This window comes from Siniperca chuatsi, linkage group LG23, assembly GCF_020085105.1.
Source record: "Siniperca chuatsi isolate FFG_IHB_CAS linkage group LG23, ASM2008510v1, whole genome shotgun sequence".
Lineage (NCBI taxonomy): Eukaryota > Metazoa > Chordata > Actinopteri > Centrarchiformes > Sinipercidae > Siniperca > Siniperca chuatsi.
In genome coordinates this window covers 11,667,797-11,694,332 of record NC_058064.1, presented here as the reverse complement: position 1 = coordinate 11,694,332, position 26,536 = coordinate 11,667,797, and the positions used below count along the sequence as shown (strand labels likewise).

At 38.7% G+C, this 26,536-nt stretch overlaps 3 protein-coding genes across 5 annotated transcripts; all 3 read left to right on the top strand.

Moving 5' to 3' along the window:
• The first annotated feature begins 3,350 nt into the window (after positions 1–3,350).
• On the top strand, positions 3,351–10,163 carry pwp1 (PWP1 homolog, endonuclein). The gene is made up of 15 exons (XM_044185469.1): positions 3,351–3,548; positions 4,623–4,681; positions 4,869–5,038; positions 5,203–5,288; positions 5,495–5,591; positions 5,822–5,932; positions 6,131–6,261; positions 6,518–6,588; positions 6,738–6,834; positions 6,950–7,011; positions 7,107–7,218; positions 7,929–8,019; positions 8,536–8,657; positions 8,797–8,902; positions 9,164–10,163. The coding sequence occupies exons 1-15, from the start codon at positions 3,483–3,485 to the stop codon at positions 9,256–9,258; spliced, it is 1,476 nt and encodes a 491-aa protein (XP_044041404.1). The 5' UTR covers positions 3,351–3,482; the 3' UTR covers positions 9,259–10,163.
• Positions 10,164–10,291: 128 nt separating this feature from the next.
• mrpl42 (mitochondrial ribosomal protein L42) lies at positions 10,292–13,389 on the top strand. Its single transcript, XM_044185474.1, has 5 exons — positions 10,292–10,430; positions 10,950–11,013; positions 11,665–11,749; positions 12,322–12,485; positions 13,260–13,389. The coding sequence occupies exons 1-5, from the start codon at positions 10,352–10,354 to the stop codon at positions 13,303–13,305; spliced, it is 438 nt and encodes a 145-aa protein (XP_044041409.1). The 5' UTR covers positions 10,292–10,351; the 3' UTR covers positions 13,306–13,389.
• Positions 13,390–14,067: 678 nt separating this feature from the next.
• Positions 14,068–25,018, top strand: ube2nb (ubiquitin-conjugating enzyme E2Nb). Of its 3 annotated transcripts, none has more exons than XM_044185471.1 (5): positions 14,068–14,205; positions 15,948–16,194; positions 17,654–17,794; positions 19,241–19,279; positions 22,362–25,018. In XM_044185471.1, the coding sequence occupies exons 1-5, from the start codon at positions 14,176–14,178 to the stop codon at positions 22,403–22,405; spliced, it is 501 nt and encodes a 166-aa protein (XP_044041406.1). In that variant the 5' UTR covers positions 14,068–14,175; the 3' UTR covers positions 22,406–25,018. The 3 variants fall into 3 exon arrangements, with proteins under 3 accessions (XP_044041406.1, XP_044041408.1, XP_044041407.1); XM_044185472.1 differs by having other exon boundaries at positions 14,113–14,205; positions 19,241–19,313; positions 22,362–22,489; XM_044185473.1 differs by lacking the exon at positions 19,241–19,279 and having other exon boundaries at positions 14,100–14,205.
• The last annotated feature ends 1,518 nt before the right edge of the window (positions 25,019–26,536 follow it).

Here is a 26,536-nt window from a genome sequence, read left to right as displayed (position 1 = left end):
GGTGATGTCACAGTGTACTGACAATGCCTGGAGTACACTGTGACATCACTGCAGCAAGATGAGAATTAAAACCACCAAGGTGAGGTTGAGGTTAGCAAACACAAGATTTCCAGCTGCTGTTAAGTTTCTCTTTTTACTGGCGGTGCATAATACAGTCTCTCTCTTCATCTGATTGGAGCTTGAAACATATGAGCTTACCAACTTGTTCCAGACACTTTTTCTATTCCACGTAAGGTTGAGTTGAGCCAAGAGCAGCAACAGTGCATCATTACTGAAGCCCAAAAAGAACAGGAATGTGTTGAAAAAACACACATTACTGCAGTCTGAGCCACTGTGTTTTCTCAGTCAGAGGTGTAAGCATTGCCACTCAGAATCTGACTTTATCTGCTGTAGTAGTCAAGATCACAATATCTGTGTGTGCTGAGATGACTCAACACAACAATATTTGGTTTCTCAAGTTAATGGGATAATTATATTGTTATTTATATTGTTATTGTGGTTTAATCCTGAATCCTTTCTAATCTGACACACAATAACAGAGCTGCCACGGACTAAGACAGATTATGAGAACGGCTTGACTCTGAAGATCTCTTGCCAACTATTACTCCTCCTGTTTCTACGTCGCCTTTGCCAAAGAAAAAGCGGTTTATCTCTTGGGAAACTGTCGCTCTCCTGCATTAAACCATATGATGTCATGCCGTTAGAATCTCTATTACTTGCCAGATGCATTGTGCAAGGATACAAAATTTGCCTTGACCCTGCCTGCAGAGGCACATGCCAGAAACTATAAAAAAACAAAAAACAAAGCAAACAATGAAAATAGCCTATAAGGCCACATCTAGAGCTCTGTATATATTTCTTAATATCACTTTTCCTATGTTTCCTTGGTGTCCTTCTGTCTCAACAGGCCATGGTCCTTGCACTTAGACATGATTCCACAGTTGGTCTTTTACTGGTCTTTCTCTGTGTACCCATATGGAGATCACGCTAACAACACCCTGGAGGGCTACATCAACAGCTCGCTGTCAATATTCAACTTCAACCATTTCCCCAACCAGAGCAAGCCCCTGAATACACCTTACTGGTTTGAAAATATCACAACCTGCAGAATGATCCATCTAACGAAGTTAATACAATTGCATGTGTGTGCCATTTTAAGTTTTACCCCTTCTCAGAAGTATTAGGCCTTTTAGCATAGCTGGCTTTTTCAGCTTCACCACAACTTTTTTGAAATTGCACAAATAGCCTGACGTCACTAATGGCATTTTATGGACAACACAAGTCATCAGATGCAGACAGCTTTAAAAAGAAACAAAATTAGACAGTGAGGCCGGTAGATGACTGATATCACAGTTGGTTGACTAGTTTTAAGGAAATGCTTAATTTAAAACTTTTATTTTTTTGGAAACAGGATTTTCTGTATCCTTAGGCATCTGAGGCAGTATGTCTGCCACTGGCATGTGATTGCTGCCAGAATAGCTTTTATAATTGTTTCAGAGGTGGGTGTAAACAGGATATCTCCATTAATTTATAATATAATTCTATGCTTAATGATAAGTCTATATTCAAATAATAACCTACACTAGAGTCAAATGAGCTCTTCCAAAATCAGTATTTCATATTACAAAAACTGCAGTGGGGGTGAATAAGTTCTTGCATTAATCTGTCATGATTTCTCCCAGCCTATCTTTTATTACAACATATTAATTGAGGTTTTTTCTTCTTCCTCTTCTTCTCCTCCTGAAATTAGGACCGGAAATAAGATATGGAATTTTGTTGTGGGTATTGTGTAGCAACCAGTAAGACGGTCTGTCTCTTGAGGGGCCGTTGGACAAAAGAAAGTAAAAAACATTGTTTGTGCCATCTGTTAACCTTAAACACTATGTACACAGTCCAGAAACTGCACAGCGCTACACTCCCTCAATGTGTGTCAAGACTAAATACATGACACCTAAGTGCCTTCATAGCAATATCAGGGGAATTCAACCACGTCACCCTAGTTTCTACAATGCCTAATTTTAAACAGTTTGTGGACTGCAAAACCAGAGAAAATGAGACACAGGACCTGCAAATTTCAAGGATGCATCCAGCTTCACAATCCCTCACAGCCTGGTCTTTCTTGAACCCATTTGTAAGCTTGTAGTCCAGTGGCAGAGATGGTCACAGGATGCCAACGAGGCTCTACAAGTGACCATTCGGGATGTGTTCTGCAGTCCAGACGGCAAGGACATAAGTGGACTCACAGACTGCATTACTTTTGCGGCAATGTGCCCACAAAAGCTGTACACTGTTTCACCAAAACTAAATCAAAGGTGATCAAGGACATGAAGCTTTACGGAGCCACAGAAGCAGAGGAAGACAACGGGAACAAACACAGGAGGAAACTGGAGAGGAAACGCCAACTGAACAACTGGAGGGAGGTGTGGAATTGTATGAGTGCCATCACAGGCTATAACGTTAATAATAACATTGAAGGTGATTAAAAGGGACCTAACAAAAGCCAACAAGCTAAACTGGTTTTTCAGTAGGTTTAACAAGGAGGCTGCTGTCTGCCTTCACAACTCCTTTCTCAAGTTCATCCACCAGTGTCTCCATCCTACAGGACTCCACAACGCTCAACATCAGACCAACTGACCGTCACAGCTGAGGGCCCCGATGGCATCGACCCGACTGGTCCAGAGGTGTGGTGCCCAGCTATGACTAGTCTTCCAGCATATCTTGGTCCCCACAGCCAAGAAGAAACATCACAGTACACCTTACGACTACAGAGTGGTGGTGCTGACCGCCCATGTCATGAAATCACTGGAGGATGCCATCATCCCTTGCATCTCTGTTACCACTTCTGGAACCCGTGGATCTGGCAAACAGCTGAAGTAGCATGGTTCATAAAACTGCTTTCTCATGTTTCTTATTTAAAGTCTTTCTCATTTAAAAAAAAATTCTAAAGAGTTAAAAAGAAATATGTGCTTTCATTTAATTTTGTTCAGTATAGCCCACTTGAGGATCTTGGGAATGCAAATGTTGGTCATATGGGAAAACTCTCATCCAATTTTTTGGGAATTATTTGTATTTTCTTAAGAAAAGGCAAAAACATTTTTACACTCAGAATTCCTTGACAGAAACTGCCGAGGTGCCCTTTAGCAAGGTGCTCTCATGCTGAACTGCTTAGTGTTGTAATTTTTACAGGTACTTGCTAATGAAATTAAAACATTACACATTTTTAAAAAGATTTAGCATTACATCGGTGCTGTATGTTTTAAGACATAGTGGCTCAGTGGGTGCTTTAGCCTACGTGTGCTCTACATTTTTGATCAGGCAGACATTTCAACGCTCTATGGACGCAATCTAGATGCGACACAGGACCCAAATTAACTCACATGTACGCCCACCGTGTGCATACCTGAAGTGCAGAAGTTTGGAAAACCAATACACGTTTGTAGATTGTAATATATTCCATCGATAAACCACACTGTTTATCCAGAATGAGTTCCCAGATTACTTGTGTCGGATGGGTGGGCAGAGGCGTTGCCAAGGAAACCCCGGACAAAGTAAGTACCATCCTGGGCCATGGTTGGGCTAGCTAACGTTAGCCGACCGTCGGCTAATATGTCAACATGGCAGGTAGTCTGTGCTACTATACTAATTTAAATGACCTAATTTACATTTCTAGGTGGCTTTACTAATAATGTTTCACTTCAGATTGTCACACAAAACCTGCCGTGTAATATAATGTGACGCATTTTGTGTAGTACGCACGCTCTGCATACTGTACACTGTCATATTTATTTATGTATATTTCTGTGTATGTACATTTAGAGCAACGAAAAACCGGAGTCAAATTCCTTGTGTCCTGGCCAATAAAGCTGATTTTGATTAACCATAGTTACAGCTGATGTAGCTAATTGTCAGACTTTTTAAGACTTTTTTTGAAGACCTTAGTATTAGGATTGTTGTAAAGTTTTATATAATTGAAAATACCCTAAATAGCCAATGGGAAAGTGACAAGATAGATGTTGTACTTTGGGTTGTAGAAGTAGAATTATAAACCTGTAGTAGATAACACATAACAGGTTGTATTTAAAATACAACTGATGTTAGTATTGTTTTGAAAATGCAATTAAACCTGTGGAAAAGCAACAACATTTTAGCTTTGATTAAACTTGGGGGGGGGAGAGTGTAACAGAGTAATTTGGGAAATTTAACAAAAATGAAAAGTATAAGTAATTATTGCTTGCTGTGAGTCTTTTCTTCGAGTTTTTCTGCTAGACAATGGTCATCTTCAATTCCTCTGAATAATTACAGCTTGTCGTTTACATTTCCTATTATGACTGCTCAGTGTATAACTGTTTGACTCAAGGCTGAGGCTAAATTGCTGTATTTATGGACTTGTTAACTAGGAGGCTTTTAGATCCTATTGGAAATCTTAATTAGTGCATTATTATATAAGTTTTTAATTTTACAATTATTGTGTATTTAGAGATGAAACCAAAAATACCAAGAAAAAAACTGGTAGTTTGTAATGCACCATCTCTCTCTCTCTCTTTTTTTTCTTGCATCTGCTCAGAGCTTGAGACATACGAGCTGATCAGCTTGTTTAAGCCACTTTTTTTGTTCCGTTACAGGTTGAGTTGAGCCAAGAGGAGCTACAGCGCATCATTACTGAAGCAAAAGAGGAGCTGGGGTATGTTGGGATAAAACACACATACTGTAGTCTGTGCCTCTGTTTTATCTCTTGGTAAAATGTTCAAATGTCAGAAGTGTAAGCACTGCCAGTCAGTGAGTGCTGAATAAAAAATAAACTTACTAACTTACTTCCCTCATGTTTCTTTGTTTTGTTGTTGTTTTTTTAATCTACTCTGCTGAGTCAGGGAACTAGCAGCTGAGGATGAAGAAGAGGAGGATGAAGGTATTGCTTGTGAACGTAATCCTAAAACAGCAGATGTTGCTGATGTTCCAAAGGATGAGAATGAAGAAGTGAAGGAGGAAGATGACGAGCTAGCAGAGTACGGCCTGGATAAATATGATGAAGAGGATACAGGTGAGGGGGAGTGGTGGGGTTATGTACATGTGTTATGTATGTATTCTTTGGTGTGAACTAATTTCTGTTCATTGTTTCTTACCACTTCACTTGTCTATTTAAACGTAGCTGAGAGTCTTGTTCAGACTGACCCTGTATCTACTGTTTGTCTGTCTCCAATTTAGTGACCGCTAGTCTCGGTGACAGTCTGGCTGGGCTTACCGTGTTCAGCTCTAATGAGGAGGATCCTTACATCACCCTCAAAGACACAGTGAGTGCCCTCAATGATTACTTGCATACAGATTCAATATAGTCCCACTTTAAGCAGCACCTAAAGCCTGACATCAACCACAAACATAGCTGTGAACATTCTGATAAATTTGAAGTATACATTTGTATTGTAATCAAACCTGTGATAAAGCCAGGAAATTTTAGCTCTGGTGTTAAGTTTACTTTTAGCTTTGTTCTTCCCTCTAGGACCAGTATGAGCGGGAAGACTTCCAAATCAAGCCCAGTGACAATCTCATCCTGACAGGCCGTGCAGAGAAGGACTGCTGCAATCTGGAGATCCATGGTGAATATCTTCTTATGTGACATGACGGGATGACAGTGAATATTCTGAAGACACAGGAAAATATCTTCTTTTGTTTGGATACTGGTATTCTAGCTCAGAATATCAGCTAAAAGTACAACATATGTTAATCTAAATGTGGTAATAAGAATGTATTGACTATGACTCCCTGCCCCAAACATTTATCACCTATCCTCAAATATATATTTAACGCTTGATCTCTTTCTTTACAGTTTATAACTCTGAGGAGGACTCCCTGTATGTTCATCATGATATTCTGCTGCCAGCTTACCCACTGTGTGTGGAGTGGCTAAACTTTGACCCCAGCCCCGGAGAAGGGCACGGTAAGAAAATTCAGTTTTTAGCAAAATTTGTGCCTTGCTCTGACAAACCTTTTAAAAAATCCCATTCCTTTGCAAACGAGGCCTCGAGGCGTATTAACTTCTGTGATTCCACATGGCAGTTAAGCCTGACTTTCACTTGACAGTAGTTCTGTTTTGTACTTACCTGACCTTGTTCTGCTCTGGGTGTCCTTACTACAGCTAATTATGCCGCCGTTGGCAACATGACTCCTCAGATAGATGTGTGGGACCTGGACGTGGTGGACTGTTTAGAGCCAGCCTTCTCCCTGGGGAGCAAAAAGGCCTCCAAGAAGAAAAAGAAGAGCAAGAAGGTACAAGCCTGTTCTCATACTGTCTCGTAGAAGTGTCTGTATGGTGAGAGTGCAGCCTGATAAAGTTCATTTAAGGTGATACTGTAAGTCCGTAACTATGTTGTAATTTTTCAAGGGTTTGTTGACATAATAATGAAAATTATTGGAAACATGTTTGACACCATTGATAGTAGACATGTTTATCCTGCTCCTCTGCATTATTTCCTGCTTTGTTCGATATCATTAATACATTGCTGCCTGTTCTCGTTGATGCCAGGGGGCAGCAGCAGAGCCTGTCGAGGGGCACACAGATGCAGTGCTGGATTTATCCTGGAACAAACTGGCCAGGTCAGTATTCTGAGGCCTTGGAGCATTCACTGATATATTTCGATATAGTCCTGGAAAAAGGTCATCCAAAAATGCACCTAATGCTTGTCAAATGTACATAGTTATAGAGACTTTGTGACCGTAAAACAAATCCACCTTCTCTTACTTAGAAATGTGTTGGCCAGTGGATCAGCAGATGACACAGTTATCTTGTGGGATCTTACTCAAGGCAAACCGGCCACAACTCTGCGCAGGCACACTGATAAGGTATTGAGTGAGAAAAAGAATAAAGCCGGATGTAATTCACAGTGTATATTTGGTATTACATCCTCAGAATTGGCAGACTTCCGCTTCTGGAAAACAAAATCTTTTTATGTTTCAGGTTCAGACGTTATCATTCCACCCATTTGAGGCACAGACTCTGATATCAGGATCATACGACAAGTAAGTGTAATCTAGTATTGCCATTAGTTTATAAAATGAGGTGAAAGGTGTTTTACGTCCACAGTGAGTTTGAAGCAAACATTTTCTTTCTTCAGGACAGCTGTTCTGTATGACTGCCGCAGTCCAGACAACAGCTATCGCACGTGGAGGTTTAGTGGTCAAGTGGAGCGTCTGATCTGGAACCACTTTTCACCATGCAACTTCCTGGTAGGTGCTCAAATTCTTCTGCTCCGTTTTAAATGAAATAATCCATGGACAACATTTGTAGGCAACAGCGATAAGCAGTTTTACTCTCTCTGGATAAGAGAAGTCAGAAGTCAGTTTTTTTACTTCTATATTTCTGTAAAAATATTGCAGCCATGTCTGACATGTTAACTGGTTTGTTTTCATAACGTTTGAATGAGATTCCACAGACAGATTGTCTCTCAACAAGGAACTGTATAAATATTGGTGATGCCTTATTAGTGGTGGCATTGGCAAATTAGCAATATCAGTCTGATCTGTGTCTTAATACTAATATAATCTGTCCAGAACCTCATCTTTGTTGTGCTGCCTCCAAGTCTTGACCTTAACAACATGAGCTTAACATGATGACCTATGTAATCATTAAACAAGCATATTTGTCTAAGAGTGACACTTTCACTTTTGTCTGTAGCAAACAATCTTTACTTCAGACCACATGTTGCAGAGTTTTATTTTTCATTAGTGGAGGGGTAACTCATTCAAATGTTAAAGCACAACCACACTGAAAGGCCTCCCACCAATCACATTCCTTTTCAAACTTGTAGTAAATAATAATTACAAATATAGCTGGAGTGTTTGCTGTATGGTCATTGTGCAATAAACCTTGTTTATCCCCCTTCTGCTACTTCTTTCACAAGCTCAGTGGTTAACTCAGGGTTTTGTTTGTGTTTCAGGCCAGCACAGAGGATGGATTTGTCTACTGTCTGGACGCACGCTCAGATAAACCTGTTTTCACACTGAGGGCTCATGATGAAGAAGTTTCAGGTAGGTAGAAGTGTGCGTGTATGTATGTGTGTGTGTGTGTGTGTGTGTATATATATATATATATATATATATATATATATATATATATATATATATATATATATATATATGAGACTTTGTGGTGAGACTGTTGGTCATGAGTCACGTAGAAGGGATGAAAACATGGGTTAACATTGTTGGTACATAATAGAGAAACGTGGGGGAACTTGTGGCTTATTTTCAGTCAATCTTTGAAAACATTTTGATGAGCCCAGTGAGTAACAATCCAGCCAGCAGGGGCCTTTCTTCTTGCACAGTTTCCACCATGTAATCTACATATAGGTGTATTGTGAGTGTCTGTTTTTAAGTGTTTTAGCTCTGTGAAGGAAGGGTGAACTCACACATCCATGATCATGAATAAGCACGCGTAGAAAAAGAATGGATAAAAGAATGAAGAAATGGTCTTGAATACACCTGATCCTGTAAAATGTTGATGGACAATTAAGCTCCCTGCCCTTGTGCCATACATTTCTGCAGGTTTGGACCTTAGCAGCCAGATTAAAGGATGCCTGGTCACCTCATCAGCTGACAAACACGTTAAGATTTGGGACATTTTGGGCAACAAACCCAACCTGGTGCACTCACGGGATATGAAAATGGTAAGAACTCACATATACAGCATGTAGAACTCTTTCACCCCTCTCACTGAAGGGTTGCAATCCATTGTAGAGTTATTTAGCCATGTCAAAGGAGGTTGTTAAAGGAGTTATAACAACTTACTTTCCCACCTGCGAACAGGGTGTGCTGTTCTGTGCTTCATGCTGCCCTGACATGCCCTTCATCTACGCCTTCGGGGGACAGAAAGATGGCTTGCGGGTTTGGGATATAAGTGATGTTGCAGCAGGTATAGTTACACCAAACGTGTTTCTTTCTTTCCTTTGTTCTTTACGTTACACAATTTGTTCTGTTCATTGAAATCGTACTAAAAGTTAAATAAATTGTCACTTTATTCTTTGAGAAACATGTTTATTCCAATTTAACTTGTTGATCTGCCAAATGTATTTCCTGTTAAGCGATTAGACAATATACAATGTCTGAGCTTTATTTATGAACTCAGTTGTTAAATTAGTAACACTCACATTTTATTGGGATTGTTTGCTTTTAGTGGCCGAGGTGTTTGGCAGCCGAGAGCGCCTTGTGGTGAACACAGGATCACAGGCATCCAGCACTGCAGCCACAGCAGAGATGGAAATCTCCTAGTGACGCTCTGGATGCATCAACATCCCGTACAAACATTAATAAACTGAGCATCCCTGGAAATGTATCCAAGCTCTGCTTGGTGCTGTGTTCCTCATAGTGCAGCACTTAGTTCATGCGAAAAGGATTGGGAAAAAATAAAGCTGCATTCATGAAGGATTTGAAAGGTTGGCGAGAATGCAAACTGAACCTAAAACACCTGAAAAACCTGTTCAGTTTGTCTCTCTGCAAGGATACCAGTGGCTTTGCACACTCAAAGACGTGTTAAAGTTCCAGTGTGTAATATTTAGGGGGAGCTATTGGCAGAAATGGAATATAATATTCATAAGTATGTTTTCATTAGTGTATAATCACCTGAAAATAAGAATCGTTGTTCCACGGAGGCCGTCTTGTTGCACCGCCATGTTCCTACAGTAGCCGGGAACAGACAAGCCAAACACTGGCTCTAGATTGGCCGGCTACTGCAGTTTCTCCCACACGCTTGGAACGGGAGGGTGATGCGAGCAGTATTCAAATGGTTGCAAACTGCAATTTCCCCATTAGATGCCACTAAATCCTACACACTTGATCTTTAAGAAAAGACAAGAAAATGTTTCTTATATTCATCAAAATGTGTCATTTACATTGTGATTTTTCATACCTTGGTTTCCTGGTAATAATGAATGGTTAAAATCTAATATTAAAAGAAGCCTGTATACTAACAGCTGGCCACAGTTTTTAAAAATAATTCTTTAAAATGCTGTATATTCAATAAATAAATACAGTTTATAAAATGTGTAAATCTTCTTCTGTTTGGAATCTGCAACCCTCAGATGGTGGACGGTGGACAAGGTACATGATGAGAAATGAGAATGTACAAAACTCTTGAATGTGTTTTGATTAAATAAATATTTAAAATTAGATCAGAAGGTTTGTTGAAGTGTATAGTTAATTCATCAGTTGTTAAATTATTATTTTTTAAATGGTAGGATTAGGGAAAGGGCTGGATTTTCTTAATGTGACTGGTCTGTTCTGGTTGAAAGTGGAACAAAAACTGAATGAGTCCGAGTGCTCAGACGGAAGTATTATCGTGATGCACATCCGAAAATAACTGAGCATGGCGTCGGGTCATTTGTGCAAACTGCACAGTCTCTTAACGCGACTTTCTAACGGCACCACACTTCGATGTGCACAAAGTAAGTTCTGTTGTTATCCATTTAACAAGGAGTTTGTTGGAGCTCGTGTTCGTTTACCGTTTGTAACCGTCAACGCAACTTTGGTGGGAGTAAAAGCTAACAGGGACTAACCTTGACAATATGTTTAGTAGGAAAACACTTGGATTTAGCTAGCTTTAATTGTGTTTCTACTGTCAAACCCGTATTATCTGTACAATAAAAATAGATATGAATATCCATATTTACAGTACAGCAAAGTTGAATGATTGGGAATGCAAATTGGTCACAGCAACTTTCAATATCCTCTGCTATTAATCGTTAACCACCATGTTGACGTAGCAGGTGTCATATCTTCTTGGAGAGACGTCAAATCCAGACGTGACTGTCTAAGAGCATATAAATAACATTAAGGGTGGTCTGTGGTGGATTTATGCTTTCAGATGTGATGCTTAAGTTCTAGCTAAGAAGCTGAAAGGTGTACATTTGTCCTGTTATTTGCATAATATCTATGTGTCTCACCTGTTTGGTTCTCTGTTGCAGCATGTTTGGTGCCAACGCGACAGAAGTCCGGTGTCACTGGTGCTTCACTTGATGGCCCTAACTGGTATGTTAAGAGTTTGAATTCAAAATAAGTAAGAAGTGCTTCTATATTTAGTCAAGCTATGGCACTAAGCTGCATTTAAACCCTGGTATGACAAGTTTAATGACATTGAAGTACATTTTAAGAGAAGGCTTTTAATTAACCTTATTACACTTAATGGGAGGTAACCAAAAAGAAATAGAGTAGTTATGGAGGCATTTTTAGGATTGAAGGCAGCCAAGTTGCAGATTGGTTCTCACTATTTTGTAGATCACATTTGATTGTGCTGTGTAAATGTAACTGTGTGGACACATTAGCAGTTTTGTAAATTATAGATGCTAGCTGTGTACTTGGTCTGTGGGTGTAAAACCTGCTAATTATTATGGTAATAAATGCCATAGAAACATCAAAGAGTTTTGTAGCATTTTACCCAGAAAATTTAAATGTGCATGATCAAAGGGGGCTCCTGTTGCTCAGTCAAAGCTAGTTATTGTCATAAACTTTCTTAGATTTCTTACATACATGGTTTAGTCAGCATTTGAGCAGTTTGCTCTCTGTGGATAATTAATCCACAATGAAAGACAGCAGGTGCTTTCTTCAAAGGTTTGAATTATTAATTTGTTATAAAGATATTATTGTGATCAGGACAATAACCTTCCAATTTCTTGGATTTAGTAATGTGGAAATTGGCGTGACTTCAGATGGGAAAACCATAGTGTGCTACCATCCCACTGTCGACATTCCCTATGAGCTTACACAGGTAAGAGAGTGCTTTCTAGCCTCATAAATATCAATGTGTCACTTGTCTGGTGACATAATCTATATCAGATGATCTCATTGATTAGGACTTTTTCCACCAGAGAGATAAAACCCTGTAGATTCTCTGCCCTCCGCAGCTCATATTTTCCACCTCTGTCCTAGAAGACATGCAAATAATTTTTTCAAGCTCTGTTTACTTTTAGCTCCTACTTAAGAACGATTATAAGGCTTTTGACACAGGGTGAAGCAACATACTGCAGAACTGAAAGCAAATTTGAAGTACTGTAAACTTGACTGCCTACTGCTGTCACAGATGTACATCAGTTAGAAATAGATCAGTATCAGTAATCAGTACAAAAAGACTGGTGGAAATTGTTGCAGGATTGCTGGAAATGAATTCAATTCGGTTTTATTTATATACACCAATGCATAACAGAAGTTATCTCATTGCACTTTTCCTATAGAGCAGGTCTAGACCGTACTCTTTATATTATTATTTACAGACACTCAACAAATTAACATATAATAAAATATGTAAGAGGGAACCTTGCTCATGACAGTAAATCTCTGCAGCCTATAGAATGGCCAGACCCCCTGACCAACCCAGCTGAGACCCATGACCAGGTTTTAAAGGCCCACCTCAGCAAGGAGGTGCTGAAGGACAAAGAGGGGCCCACTATAGAGGAGCTGAGCAAGATGTTTTTCACCACCAAACACCAGTGGTATCCAGTAGGACAGTAAGTACACACACACAGCATTGACAAAGGCTGGCTTTATAATTCAGAGATGATTTTCCCTATGGTTTCATGTTTTTGCATTTACAGCTGTAATCTCCCATTACAAATGTATTGCTGCTGCGTCTTTTGATGTTGCAGTTGATTCAATTAGGCTGCATTAGACGATGAGTTCCAGTGCCATAAAAGACTACAGAGAAAAAAGTGGAGCCTCTGTGGCTATATCAGCTGTTCTAGCTGACACCCGATCTCGTCAGTGACAAGCTGGAGGTCGGAAACGAGAGGTCTGCAAGCTCCTTTCCTCAAATCGAAACTTAGCAAGAGAAGTGGTTTACTTTTTCTTCTGTCCGCGTATTTATTTGTCTAGCTTGGTAACCCGCTGGATCTTTCAGTAGTTATTCTCATTGCAGAATAACTGCTCAAAGAAAAACAATGAAAAGAAACACCAGCCTCTCATTTACCACCACTGGCCTCTCAGACCATTTCCACATATTTTTTGAGAACTACCGGAAAATGCAAGTTATTTTCACATGTAAACGTCATGCTTTAGTATGGACATAGTGCTGGTCTATCAGGACTAGATCAGTCACTTTGATAAGGACACTTGGTAGCTTCTTGTAGTCCTTTTTTATGCTCGCACTGCACCATAAAGGTGTGTCCCTGCAATATATAATTGTGAAGCAGAGTGTGAGAGCTGAAAGAAAATATGTCAGCCCATGAAAAAACCTTCTGTAGATATTGATCAAACTTAATTTCCTTCTGTTTCACTGTTCACAGGTACCACATGAGACGCAGGAAGAAGGATCCCCCAAAGGACAGATAGTTAAAGGCCAAGGTTACAAAACTGCAAATTGTGTTTTTTTTGTGTTGTTGTCCTAATGATGTATAATAAACTGTTAAATATTAAGTTGGTTGTCATGGGTTTTTGAGTCAGTGCTGCTACAGTGGAACAATTATACAGCTCTGAAATCATACCTGTATTTTGCTTAGTCAACATCCTTAGGGTTTTTGTGTTTTATGGCATCACAGATTATACTAGAGTTTACTGAGCTTTTAAGATGTGTTCGTATTTTTTTTATTCGGTTTTATGACACATTTAGCTTACAGTCAATGGTTTATAGAGGAATAAATTGATATTTGCTACCAGATGGGGTTTTTTCATTCGTAATGTTCATGCAGCAGAAGTGAAACATGCAGAAGAAACAGAAAACAAGACTTTTTGTATTATTATTTTTGCAACTTAATCAAAATAAGTTTTAAATTTGTATTTGTCATAACAAAAGTGTTACTGTAAATAGAAGGTACAATCAAATCTAATAAAATGCAATGATCACATTTAATTGTGTAAAAATTATTTTTATTTTTATGTATTTCTAGAGAGAAAAGAGAAAACTTTGGAATTTGTGAATAAAACCTTTTTCCGTATAATAACAGTGGCTTTCATAATATAGTGTGACATATTTAACAGGAAGGTTTAAATTGTGTTTCTAATGTTGGAAATTACACCTAAAATCTGACAAAATTTTAGAAGTACAATTACGATTAGTATTTATGTGTTTGCATACCAGCATATTTTCTTACGTCATCTGAAACCACCGGAAGAGTGAGTTATCTGTCCCCGCCCCGGCAGCTCAGTCAATCCGACCTGAAGAGAAGGCGAGTCCACGGCTAAAAATATAATAGCTAACACAAGATGGCCGGTTTGCCTCGTAGGATTATAAAGGTACAGTTTACACTTGAAAGTGTATATGTATTGTAATGAGCCCGTGTGTTAGTATTGTAAAGATTATTTAGTGAGAATATGGATGTACAACTACTGCCATACAACGTGTAGCCTGACGTTAGCGCGGCTAGCACAATTAGCTCTTATCTAGCTAGTTATGAAGCTAGCTCGCAGGTCCGTGTCTGCAAGTGTTTTGTTTCCCACTTCCGTTTACTCCCGTCTGCGCTTATCTGTGATTGAATTTTTGTACGAGCAGATTTGTTGTCGTACATACATTGTAGTTTCCACAGCACTGTGTTGCTAATTTGTATCATGAATCAACTAATTATGACAATTTGTCCTAGTCGCCATATGAATGGATTCGCTAAGTAAGCTAGGCTAGCAGCTGTAGCTTTTGGTAATTTGTAACTAACGTTACACATGTCTGGCGCTGAGGTGAAACGCTGCCCTTGTGGTCTCATAACATTTAAATGCTCATAGTAAAGCAAACATACTGGTATTGTTTCTCTTGTGTATAACGAAACGAAGAATTAGGCAGACATTTAAGGCCTGTTGCGTTGCGGTCTCCTCCCTAAACCTCACCGCAACTTCACTGGGCCAGGCCCGGCAGTGGGCGCGATCAGGCTTTTCCGCCACATCTAGCAGCTATCTCGCTGGTTTAGCAGGTTTTCACAGCCAGTATCATAACGTTGACAAAGTGAAAGCACGACCCAGCTTCCATTATGGAAACCTGTAGTTTGTTTTACAATTCTAACGAAGAAATGACTAGTATTTACAACAAGATTAAACCAGTTTCCTGTCTGTTGACTGCAGATGTTTCGTTGCACCTGCTTGATCGAATGCAGAAATGCGAAAAATGTTCCACTTCCTCATTTTGATTTTCATTGTCTATTGTATGTAAGTGATTTACTGTAATACTCAGGATTCTGCTTGTCCACTTTTTGAAAAAAAAAAAAATGTAATACACACCAGATAAACAGATGCAGGCATCTGTATTGTTGTCATAAAATGGATCATAAAGTAATTTTAGAGCTGATACAGTCACACAGATTAATCATTTTATCGATTGACGAAATTAATCGGCAACTGTTTTGATAACTGGTTAATCATTTTAGCCATTTTTAAGTAGAAAAGGTCAGAAATTCACTGATTACAGTCTCTAAATGTGAATATTTGCTGGTTTAGTTAGCCTAATGTGATAGTAAACAGAATGTCTTTGGATGTTAGGGCAGACAAACCAAGCAATTTGAAGACCTCACTTTGGGCTCTGGGAAATTAAGATGGACATTTTTCATAATGTCTTGACATTTTATATAGAAATCGATTAGTTGATTAATTGAGAAAATAATCAACAGATTAATCTATAATGAAAATAATGTTAGTTGCAGCCCTGAATTAATTATTTTATTTAACTAATTAGCAGTTTACCGCGGTGGGAAGTTCTGTGTATGTTTTTTTTTTAAATCAAAGTAAGTCATTGTACAGTATGTGAGAAGTGCTCCAGCCTTCAGCAACCTTTTAGTTTCTGTGTTAAACTCTAGCTTGTGGAATGTTGTTTTGTCTGTATGTGGTGAGTTTGAAGGTGTGTGTGTGACTAAGCAGAGTGAAATTGTATGTCAGCATCCATTAAATACTTGAAAGTCTGTTGTCTGCTGACACCTCCACAATGCTTCCTACAGCAGTTTTTTTTTAATTCAAATGTCAACAACAGTGTTGTGATTTCTCATTCTGACCACACTCAGGAGACACAGCGGTTGATGGCAGAGCCTGTTCCAGGGATCACGGCTACGCCTGATGAAGGGAATGCACGTTACTTCCATGTGGTCATTGCAGGGCCTCAAGACTCTCCTTTTGAAGGAGGCACATTTAAACTTGAACTATTTCTTCCAGAAGAGTATCCCATGGCAGCTCCCAAAGTGCGATTCATGACCAAAATCTACCACCCCAATGTTGACAAACTGGGAAGAATATGTTTAGACATTTTGAAAGGTAAGAAAACCATAATAGTATCAATTCAATTGCAAGGCTTTTTTTGGGTGGCATCAATGTGGAACCTCACACATGCATGATTTTGTTTCAAACCTTGAAATAACTAAAAGCATCACAAACATTTAAAGCTGCAATTACCTATTTCTGACCATTCTGAGGAAAAAATCTCTTAGCAATGGCTTTTGTCTGACATACATGGGTGATGGAGTTATATATTTTTATTTTTATTGTCTGCTGGTTTGTACTGAACAGGTAGCGAACAGTGGGTTTGTCACTTATGGGAAATGACTGCGTACAAGGTTATATGGGAGGCTGCCGAGAGCCATTGAGAAGCTACCATATAGTCTAAATGCGGGCCAAAACAAAAATCCAACGGCAGCTAAAAGGTGCACAGAGCTGTGTGAGCTGTGTTGATTCTCAGTGGCTTTGGTAGTACTTCCAATCCTTTCACATTACACAGAGCCATTTGATTCAATGTTAATGTAGAAAATATTACCTATACCCATCTGTAAAAACATGACATTTTTATAGTCTGGATGCAGTGAATATTCAGATTGGGGAAAATAGAAATTCACATTAGCACTAATTACTTACATTGTGACACAATCTAATATAGATTACACCTTTTTATTCTCTGTTAAGTTGGCTGCAGTGATTTTACATTCTCTAAATGTCACGTCTCAGCAACTTAGCTGGCACAGTAATTCTATCAAATCGAACGAGTGTAGCAATACATTAATGGGGACCTTACATTTGACTGACATTACATTTTGGCTTACACATCTCTGACACCCAGAAGGCGCCAAATTAGCGACTATCGCACATTATTAACACACCATCAGTGTGAGGCATAGAATCATGTGAGGCATGTGTGGTTATTGTCACAACCATTATGTGGTAAAAGATCAGAAATTGCCTTTTTATAATGTGAGATAGCTGAAAAGCAGCTGGTTATATTTGCAGAAAGCAATCATGTGGGACGAAGCCTCAGGAAGCAGATGAGATTACAACCATTAAATCAAGTTTTGAGGTAAACAAACTCAAGGTAATTTTTATTTGGCAAGAGCAGAACAGACAAAAGTAGAAGGGTTGCCAAACTCTAAGGTAATAAAGAAAATATTGAAACAGACTGTTTTTTAAGCACACTGATCAGCACTTAAAGTTTGTCACTTGCTCATATTTTATTGTTTTGATTTATTAGATTTACTAGAGCCAGAGTTGTTTTACATTATCAAATAGCCTTGAGAAAAAGTGGATCTCAGCGCAGTTCCTGACCAGCCTCAACTCTCATCCATGATGGTTGCTGCTCGGCGTCTCTGTCACTGGCATGTTGTGGCTCTTTACCAGCTAATGCCAAAGCCGTATCACCCTGAAGTTTCCCTCATTTTGCAAATTTCACCTTTTAAGCTGTTATTTTTTGTCTCTTTTTGCATCTTTTTCTGAACTTCCCTTCTTCCAGATAAATGGTCTCCAGCCCTGCAGATCCGTACAGTGTTGCTATCTATCCAGGCGTTATTAAGTGCTCCCAATCCAGATGATCCCCTGGCAAACGATGTTGCAGAGCAGTGGAAGAAAAACGAAAGCAATGCCATCGAGACAGGTGAGGATGAGATTCATATTTTTGTTCAGCACTCATTTAAGCACCCAGCATCAACTGTACTGAACTATATCACCACCGCTAGTCACAGATTTCCGGTATGATCATGATGCGAAACAGTCCTGTCAGCACCTTTTGTAGTTGGGACCAAGTTAACATAATCTGTCTGTAAATACAGACAAATACGAGCTGAGAGGCTTGTCTTGATGGCTGGGCAGTGTGGACTGCACAGGGGCAATGAAGTTTGAACTGTTGTATAGACAATGTTTAACATGTTACAAATAACAGTGTTAAGTGGCTAACAAGAAGCCTGTGTCAGACTGTGGTAATGGAGTGGCAACAAAATGTCAGTTTAGTCTAAATTTTCAGGCTAAGCAATAACATCTACATGTAGTAATCCATTATAACATTTGTTATTAATTGGTATTGTACGGTTGGTGTAGACAGACCAGTCTTGTCATTTTTCTTGAGTTTTCTGTTGACTTGCTTGACTTTTTGCTGCCATTTAACTATCCAGTGCTACATCTGAGATTGCCTTTCTCTCTGTTATCTCATGTTAATGCTCTGTCGTAATCAGAATCTTTTTGAATTGATCAATGAACCAAAACATAATCAAAATGTGTGACTTCATTGTTAGTCAGGTCAGAACGCTGCAGTGTTGCTTTGCGTTCAGGAGCAAGCCTAATTGTTTTGGACTTAGGGCTGCATTATGCTTTAATGCGGCAATGATTTCTTCAATGAATTGATTATTTGTTTACCCTATTAGAAGCCCAAAATAGTGGGAAATGTCTATCACAATCTCTGAGCCCACCGTGCTAACTTCAGATTGCTTGTTTTGTTTGAATAACAAGTTAGAATGTTATACAACATAGAAAACTCGCAAACCCTCAGATAAGAGTATCTGGAACTAGAGATTAGTTAATCGACAGCAACTATTTTGATGATCAATTCATTATTTTAAGTAATTGTTTTTGTTAATATGTTCTGGTTTTCTATGTCTTCTATGACAGGAAACTCAATTCCTTTTGGGTTTTGAACTGCTGGTGGAACAAAACAAGCAATTTGAATATGTCAACTTGGGCTTTGGAAAACAATTTTCTGAGAAGACCCAGTCATAAGTCCATTAATCGAGAAAATAATTGGCAGATTGATCGATAATGAAAGTAACCCTTAGTTACTGCCCTAGCTGGAAGCAACAAAATATTGGCAAACTTAAACTTTCTAAACAATTAATTGATCATCAAAATTGTTGATGATTAATTTTCTGTTGATTAATTGATTAACTGACTAATTGTTTTGGTTTATTTGGAAAATAAACTTCAGGCTGCCTATTGTTCTGAGAGTTTGTTTGATCAAACGCATCTGTGCAACACTTTCCTTATCCACATTCCTGCACCATATCCCCCTCACACCCTCCACCACCATTTTGTCTCTCTGTCTCTCCCCCAGCCCGAGCATGGACCAGGCGATACGCAGGCATCACTACGTGTAGTATTTCATCATAACATTTATGTTTTTATGGGTATTGTACAGTTGGTGTATACTGACCTGTCCTGGCCGTTTTCTTGGGTTTTCTGTCATGACTCTTGACTTTTTGCTGCTATTTAACTAGGGCTGTACCGAATGTCTTTTTTAACATTTGAAGCTTCTATTGAGGTTTTCGAATGAAGCTTCGATTGTTTGTCATCACCCTAAAAAAACTTAAAAAATCCTTGAACAAAATCCCAGATTTGAATAAAGTGATTCATTGGATTAAGTGAGTTAATCTATTTTTTATTAAATCAATTTTCTTTAATGACTAACTCTTCAGTTCCGTCAACATAAATACATGTAAGCAGCAGGCTAATCCAATAAGGGAATATAATGATAATCGCACCCTTAGGCTTAAATGTTGTTTTTGAAAGGCTAAATGCCAACAAATATGGATTGAAGCAGAATATTTTGTTACATGAAATCATGTTGTGAATTTGGGGAAATGATTACATCTATCTTTTTTTTTCAATAAATTTTGACTTTTGAGCTTTACAATGCTCTGGAGTTATCGGAAATGTTTGTATCACACGAGTCGGAAACAATCCTATACAGCCACCACTGGAATCTAATTCTACAAATAGTATAATACTAACTAGAAGGGCACTCGGTGAGCGCAGACCTCCACCAAGGCCAATTGTCCACTTTTAGCTTGTTCGTAACTAAAAATTTAATGGATTTTTCTTTGGCCCATGCTATATCCTTCCACCAGATTTCATGAAAATCGGGCCAGTAGTTTTTCTGACAAACAAACAACACCAAAAACATAACCTCCTTGGCGGAGTTAATATTAGTGTAGCCTAATCTTTATCTGCAACTGTTCAGAAATACCAGGTTTAAAAAAAAAAATGGACATGCAAAAAAAAAAAAGCTGTGCAGCATTTGAATGTTGTTTTTAGAATTTGAATGTCAACGTTATGAATAAGGCTTCAAACTATTCGGTACAGCCCTACATTTAACTATCCAGTGCTACATCTGTTTGTCAAAGACCATCGGAGATGTTATATTTAATGTTAATGCTCTGTCGTAATCAGAACCTTGTTGAATCAATGAACCAAAACATAATCTAAACGTATTTCTTTGTGACTTTAATGTTCATCAGGACAGAATGCTGCAGTGTTGCTGTGCGTTCAGGAGCAAGCCTAATCGTTTTGTATTTAGGGCTGCATTATGCATCAATGATTGCTTCAATTATTTGTTTAGCTTACTAAAATCCCCAAAATAGTGGGAAATGTCTATCACAATCTCTGAGCCCACCGTGCTAACTTCAGATTGCTTGTTTTGTTTGAATAACAAGTTAGAATGTTATATAACATAGAAAACCCGCAAACCCTCAGATAAGAGTATCTGGAACTAGAGATTAATTAATCGACAGCAACTATTTTGATGATCAATTCAAACATGTATTTGTTCCAGCTTCTTATGTGTTAATATGTTCTGGTTTTCTAAGTCTTCTATGACAGGAAACTGAATACCTTTGGGTTTTGAACTGCTGGTGGAACAACACAGCAATTTGAATATGTCAACTTGGGCTTTAGAAAACAATTTTCTGAGAATTTAAAGACCGAGTCATAAGTCCATTAATCGAGAAAATGATTGGCAGATTAATCGATAATGAAAGTAATCCTTAGTTGCTGCCCTAGCTGGAAGCAACAAAACGTTGGCATGTTTGCTTGATAAACTTTCTAAACAATTAATTGATCATCAAAATTGTTAATGATACATTTTCTGTTGATTGATTAACTAATTGTTTTGGTTTTATATTTGGAAATACTGGAAACTGGAAACTTGGAAATTTCAGTTACTTCAGTCCGCCTGTTGTTCTGGGAGTTTGTATCTGTGGCCCTGTTTTACACCTGACATTAACATGTGTCTTTGGTGATCCGATCACAAGTGCACAGCTCCAAGTACGTCACTTCACACCTGGCAATAGAATGCGTCTCAAGTGACCACTTGTGATCTCACCTCTATATGCAGATAAACACATACATCATTTCCGTTTGCAAAGACCAAATGGTTGTTGTTTTTAACCTGAATTTAATGAATTTACTGTTTATCGGACCACAAATAAGACAAGAATTCATCAGTGCTGCCTGAGTATTTCTGGGGGTCGGGCCTCACTGATTACCGTACAAAAACACAACTTTATAAAACACAATTGTATGACTTTATTCACTAATTTTGGTGAAACTGGATCATATTTTATGGAGAAAACAGTTTCTGGCTCTGCCTCAACTCTGATTTACTGAGTTTCCTGATGGAGAGATTAGCTTTACTTGTTGCTAAAGTAACTGCAAGCTGCCATTGGGTAGTTATCTCAATTAGTCCTGCAGCTAGCAGTCCTGTTAACTTTAAAGCTTAAATAAAGTTTTATTAAACCCAGCTGGCCAAAGCTCCTGTGCTAGTGATGTAAATAGCCACACTCCCCCAGTGCTCCGAGCTCCCAATCCGGGCAGAGCCAGCTAGCGTTAATAGGACTGCAAGCTGCGCTGCTACCTGAGCTAGCTAGCCAACGTCAGCTATAGTTAGCGGTTATTTTAGCAACAAGTAGGCTTAAAGCTATCTGTCCATCACTTTAATCCGTAAATCACAGAGAGTTGAGGCAGAGCAGCCGGAGGACATCTGAGAGCATGTTTCATGTGTACTCCATCCACTAGTATCCATTTTGCCTGTTGTGGCTTCTTCTTGTTGTTTTGCACTTTAATATGATGCCATCGGCGCGCAAATGAGTACATACCTTCAGCTTACGCAGAGGATGTTAGTTGAGTAGGCGGTCCTTCAATCTGGCCCAGGCCACGTTTGCGTACACACTGTTGAAAGAATCTGGCCATATGCGACCCAGTGCGTCCTCAATGCGTCTTGGGTGCATTCGCACCTGTACTGAGCTGTCCACTTGTGATCCGATCACCCAAGACGCATGTTAATGCCAGGTGTAAACAGGGCCCGTGTAGACTCTGCAACACTTTTCTTATCCACAGTTCTGCACCACATCCCCCCTCACACCCTGCACCACCATTTTATCTCTCTGTCTCTCCCGCAGCCCGAGCATGGACCAGGCTCTACGCGGGCAACACTGAAGTATAGAAGAAGAGAGACGAGGCGTCTGAATGTGATCCACAAAATGTACTCCTATTCTGTCAACATTTGAATTTAACGGACACAAAAAGAGAAAAAAAAAATAAGATTATAAGTCCAAATCTATTTGAAAGAAATGACAAGATTTACTGCTGCAGACCTCTGGGTGACTTATTTTCCTCTCTAAGATGCGTTAAGTGTGTGTTAGCCTTTTTTTTTTCTGTGTTGCTATTTAAATGCATGGACAGACAATGACACCCTCCCCACTACAGTCTTAAAAATAACATGCAATATGTTGTCCTGAACTAGGCACATACTGGTACGTTTGCAAAATATACATGCATTAAAGCTGTTCTTCTTTTAACACATGCATTATTTGTCAACACATCTGTATGTCTTTTGTTCTGTTATTTCAGCACATCGACAGAGTACATGTCTTTTCTCCCCACTAGTAGTAGGAATGATGACGTTTTCTCTTTATTCTTCTTAGAGAATACGATGAGTTTTTGGAAAATATCCCTTACGTTCAACAAGGAGGTTAGTTGAATTTCCACTCCTGTGTGTCTGTGCGAACACGTCATAACACTGAATATTAAGTTGGTGTTGCAGCTACTGTACTTCAGCATCATCTCAAGAGCACATGGGGCACTTAATACTGAGCACAGAGGGGAAACTCTTTACATACAGAATTTTTATCGCACAGCAAAGACTATCTTAAAATGTGACATAAAAGCAAATCAATTTAAAGGATTCCACACCGGGAGTACTTCCTCAAAAAAGCTATTCAATCCTACATAAACCTTCAAAAAACAGTTTCTGTAACTGCAGTGCAAGTCTAGTGACATTTTTAAGAATTAGACACAAAAATCAAAGGAGGTCATCCACAGACAACTGAAGGAGGTTCATTCCTACATTTTTACTGTAAAATAAATTTGAAGACACCCTGAAGGTTGCTGCATACCTGCCCAATATTCCGGTAGAGAATACACAGTACTGAACAGCCACAGCTAACATTTAAAAGCATTTAGTCCATGGCTAGCAGATGTAATTTTATCTCTTTTTATTATTTACATCTTAACATTGGGCTTAGGTTGACAGAAAAGACTATTGTGTGATTAGATGCCTGAACCCAGTTAGGTGAGGATTGTGCTTCTAATAATCCAAAATCTGCTGATTTAATGTCATGTTTTGTTCTTTCAAAGGTTTGTCAAGCAGTCTGTTTCGGCAGCAGTATGAAATTTTTTGCCATATCTTCAGAAACTGTCGATGTAATGTTTGTTTCAGCCATGGTTTTCTCACATCTTTACACGTTTCAGTAAAAGTCAAGTCTTTTCAAACCCTTTTGGACAGTTTGGGGAGGGTGAGCAGGTTACTACACGCTTAAAAAAAAAAGCCATTCCCAACACATTCAGAAAGGTAGAATGACGCAAATTCTTTGTGTTGAAAAGCAGCCGTATGCATGTTATAGCAGACTACTAAGATGTGTTGAAAATGTACTTTTTTTTTTGAGGGTGTAGGACGTTGGTCTTTTTTTGTTTTTATTTTCCTTTTTTAACTGTTTGTCCATGCTATCTATATTGCCTGTTTATTTTATTTTCAGTGTTTTTCATTAAAAAAAGGCATGTACCATAATCAAACTGATATCAGCACAGTTCAGAGTTTTCTTGAGGGTGTCTGTGAGAGCTGAGGTGTTGACTTGTCTTTTAAAGGGAAAGTTGAGGCTTCTTTTTTTTTCTCGCCTTTTTTTTTTCAAGGTTTTCTCAATTACAAAGTTGTTTTTCACCGTTTGGTCTTACCTGCTTTTTCTCTTTCTATGATACTGATCTGTGATGATTATGCAAGTGAATTTAATTGATTGGGTCGTTGTGATAGCAGGAGAAAAAAAGTGATATTGAAAATAAAACATATTCGAGATTAAAGGTCCTTATCATGCTATTACAGATTCTCTATTGGCTCAAAATTGCATGCATTGAAACCGTGTGTCAAATTTAGATTGGGATTTGTTGATGGCCTGTAGAAAAGACTTCTAAAAGTCCTTAAGCTTTCATTTTAAAAGATGCTGTGTTGATGGGTTAGAGGGATCGGTTTGACAACATCCGATAGTGGCTTTAAAGGCTCTTCATGCCATAACTTGGACCCTCTGTGATCGTATTGCTTCTGGATGGCTCATCTGAGGGAGGACTGTAACGTTATATTGTAGTAAAACTATTTTTGTTAAGTGCTCTTTTTTGTTTTTGTTTGTTTTTTTTTGGTTGCTCTCTTTTCTTGCTCTTCATCGGATTATCGCAGGCTTGGTGTCGCGTAGATTTGTTTGTGTCCTGTCCTCACCCAGAATTATTAACTTAACTGTTTCTAACCGCTACATTTACTCAAGTCTGGGAGGAGGAGCACAGCTTAAAACCTGGTTAATTTATTGTTTCCCTGGGGGACTTGACAGTAATCTAAATCAAGAAACAGTCACTCGCTGGATTTTTGAAGCATCTAGATCATAATATCGAGAGATCAAACTCTGATTAATCAGCTCCCCATGTGTTAAAAACAAAAAAAGTTCTGTCGTAATTTCAGTACATTTGCATACATGGCTCTTCAAATACTCTGTAAATAAACTGAGTTGAGTAAGTACGTAGAGGCTTGTCTGGTTTATGTTGTGTGGAGTTTGTGTTCCCCTAAAGGAGGAAGGTTACAGTTAAGATTTAGTTTCTGGAGGGTGACTGTGCTATGCATTTCCTACATTTATGTCTCTCCTAGGAATTTGCACTCTGGGAATGCATCTTGTTGCTGGGACAGCTTTTTAAGGCACAACCATTTGATACATATCTAATTGCAACCCACAGAATCTGATTTAGGTCTCTGGGGTGCTGTTCAAGGAAACCTTAATCAGAGCACAGTACATAAAAACTTTGCATGGATGGTATGAAGTTGGGTAGCATCCCTGAGACAGCTGCGCACTGAAAAAAAAACCTACATTACATGTTTATTTGCAGGAGGTAGGACCGTTTATGTCCAGTTGAGGGAGACATTGACTCTTTAACAGTAGTGAGTCACACAAAATGCAGTGCATGCTGTTATTTATTTTATTTGTATTTTTATAGGGAAAGTATATAACATGGGCCAATACCACATGCCATGGGGTTAATTTTGTCCCTCCCTAGACGGGCCTTTGAAACGCACAAAAGTCAACGTGAAAATACATACAAAACAGCACAAAACTCAAACAATGAAACAACAAAATGACCACAACACTCACACTAGACCATTCATGACTACATGATTAATTTCTCTTTAAAAACTGTTTTAACTTGGGTTCAAAATGATCTCTATTCATAATCCATTCCAGGAGTTCCACATATTTATCCTGCTGACAGAAAAAGCCGTCTGTCCAAAGGAAGATTTATGAACTGAAATGGCCCCTCACAGTTCCTGAGCCGGGAACTGTGGGAGGCACCACCATGTCACTGAACACATTAGGACCCTGGTTATTTAGGTATTGGTTTCTTAAAAATAGAGCAAAGGGGTGATCTTATCGGTTTCCTATACAAAAGTTTAATTTAAATTTTTATCATCTTAACTACTGGAAATTTTCTGGAGGGCAACCACACAAAATCAGATTTTCAAAGTAAAATATTTCAGCGTTATGTATTTAAATTTTAACATTAGACATTCAGTTGCTTAAAAAAATCAAATATTTCTTTGCTTCCATTAAAGAAAATTACAGGTGAATCTACTTCAGTCAATAATGGCTCAGTTTGAACTGGCTTGAATGCAGTCGTTCCATAGAAGTTCACAAGATGGCGCTACAAGCACATTTTACCTGGCCCAGACAATTTTGCACCTTTCCTTTGCTGGAATGGAGGTAAGCCTACCTGGCATTGGGATGTGTTCTTCCTCGGGATTTACATTAATTTCTGTTAGGTGTCTCTAAATTACACCTTCTCAACAGTTACCCCATGAAGTCACAGGTATTTGTCCAGTCCAAATGTTTGGATACCTGAGCAAATACAATCTCTATACTTAGTCTGTTGCAATAGTTCTCATCCCTCTTTACTACAGCGGAGGCACCTGTCCTGGAGGCTCATGTTTTTCATGTTTCCTCACCATAAACAAAGGTTTAACAATGTTTTATGATCAAGCTTGGTTTAT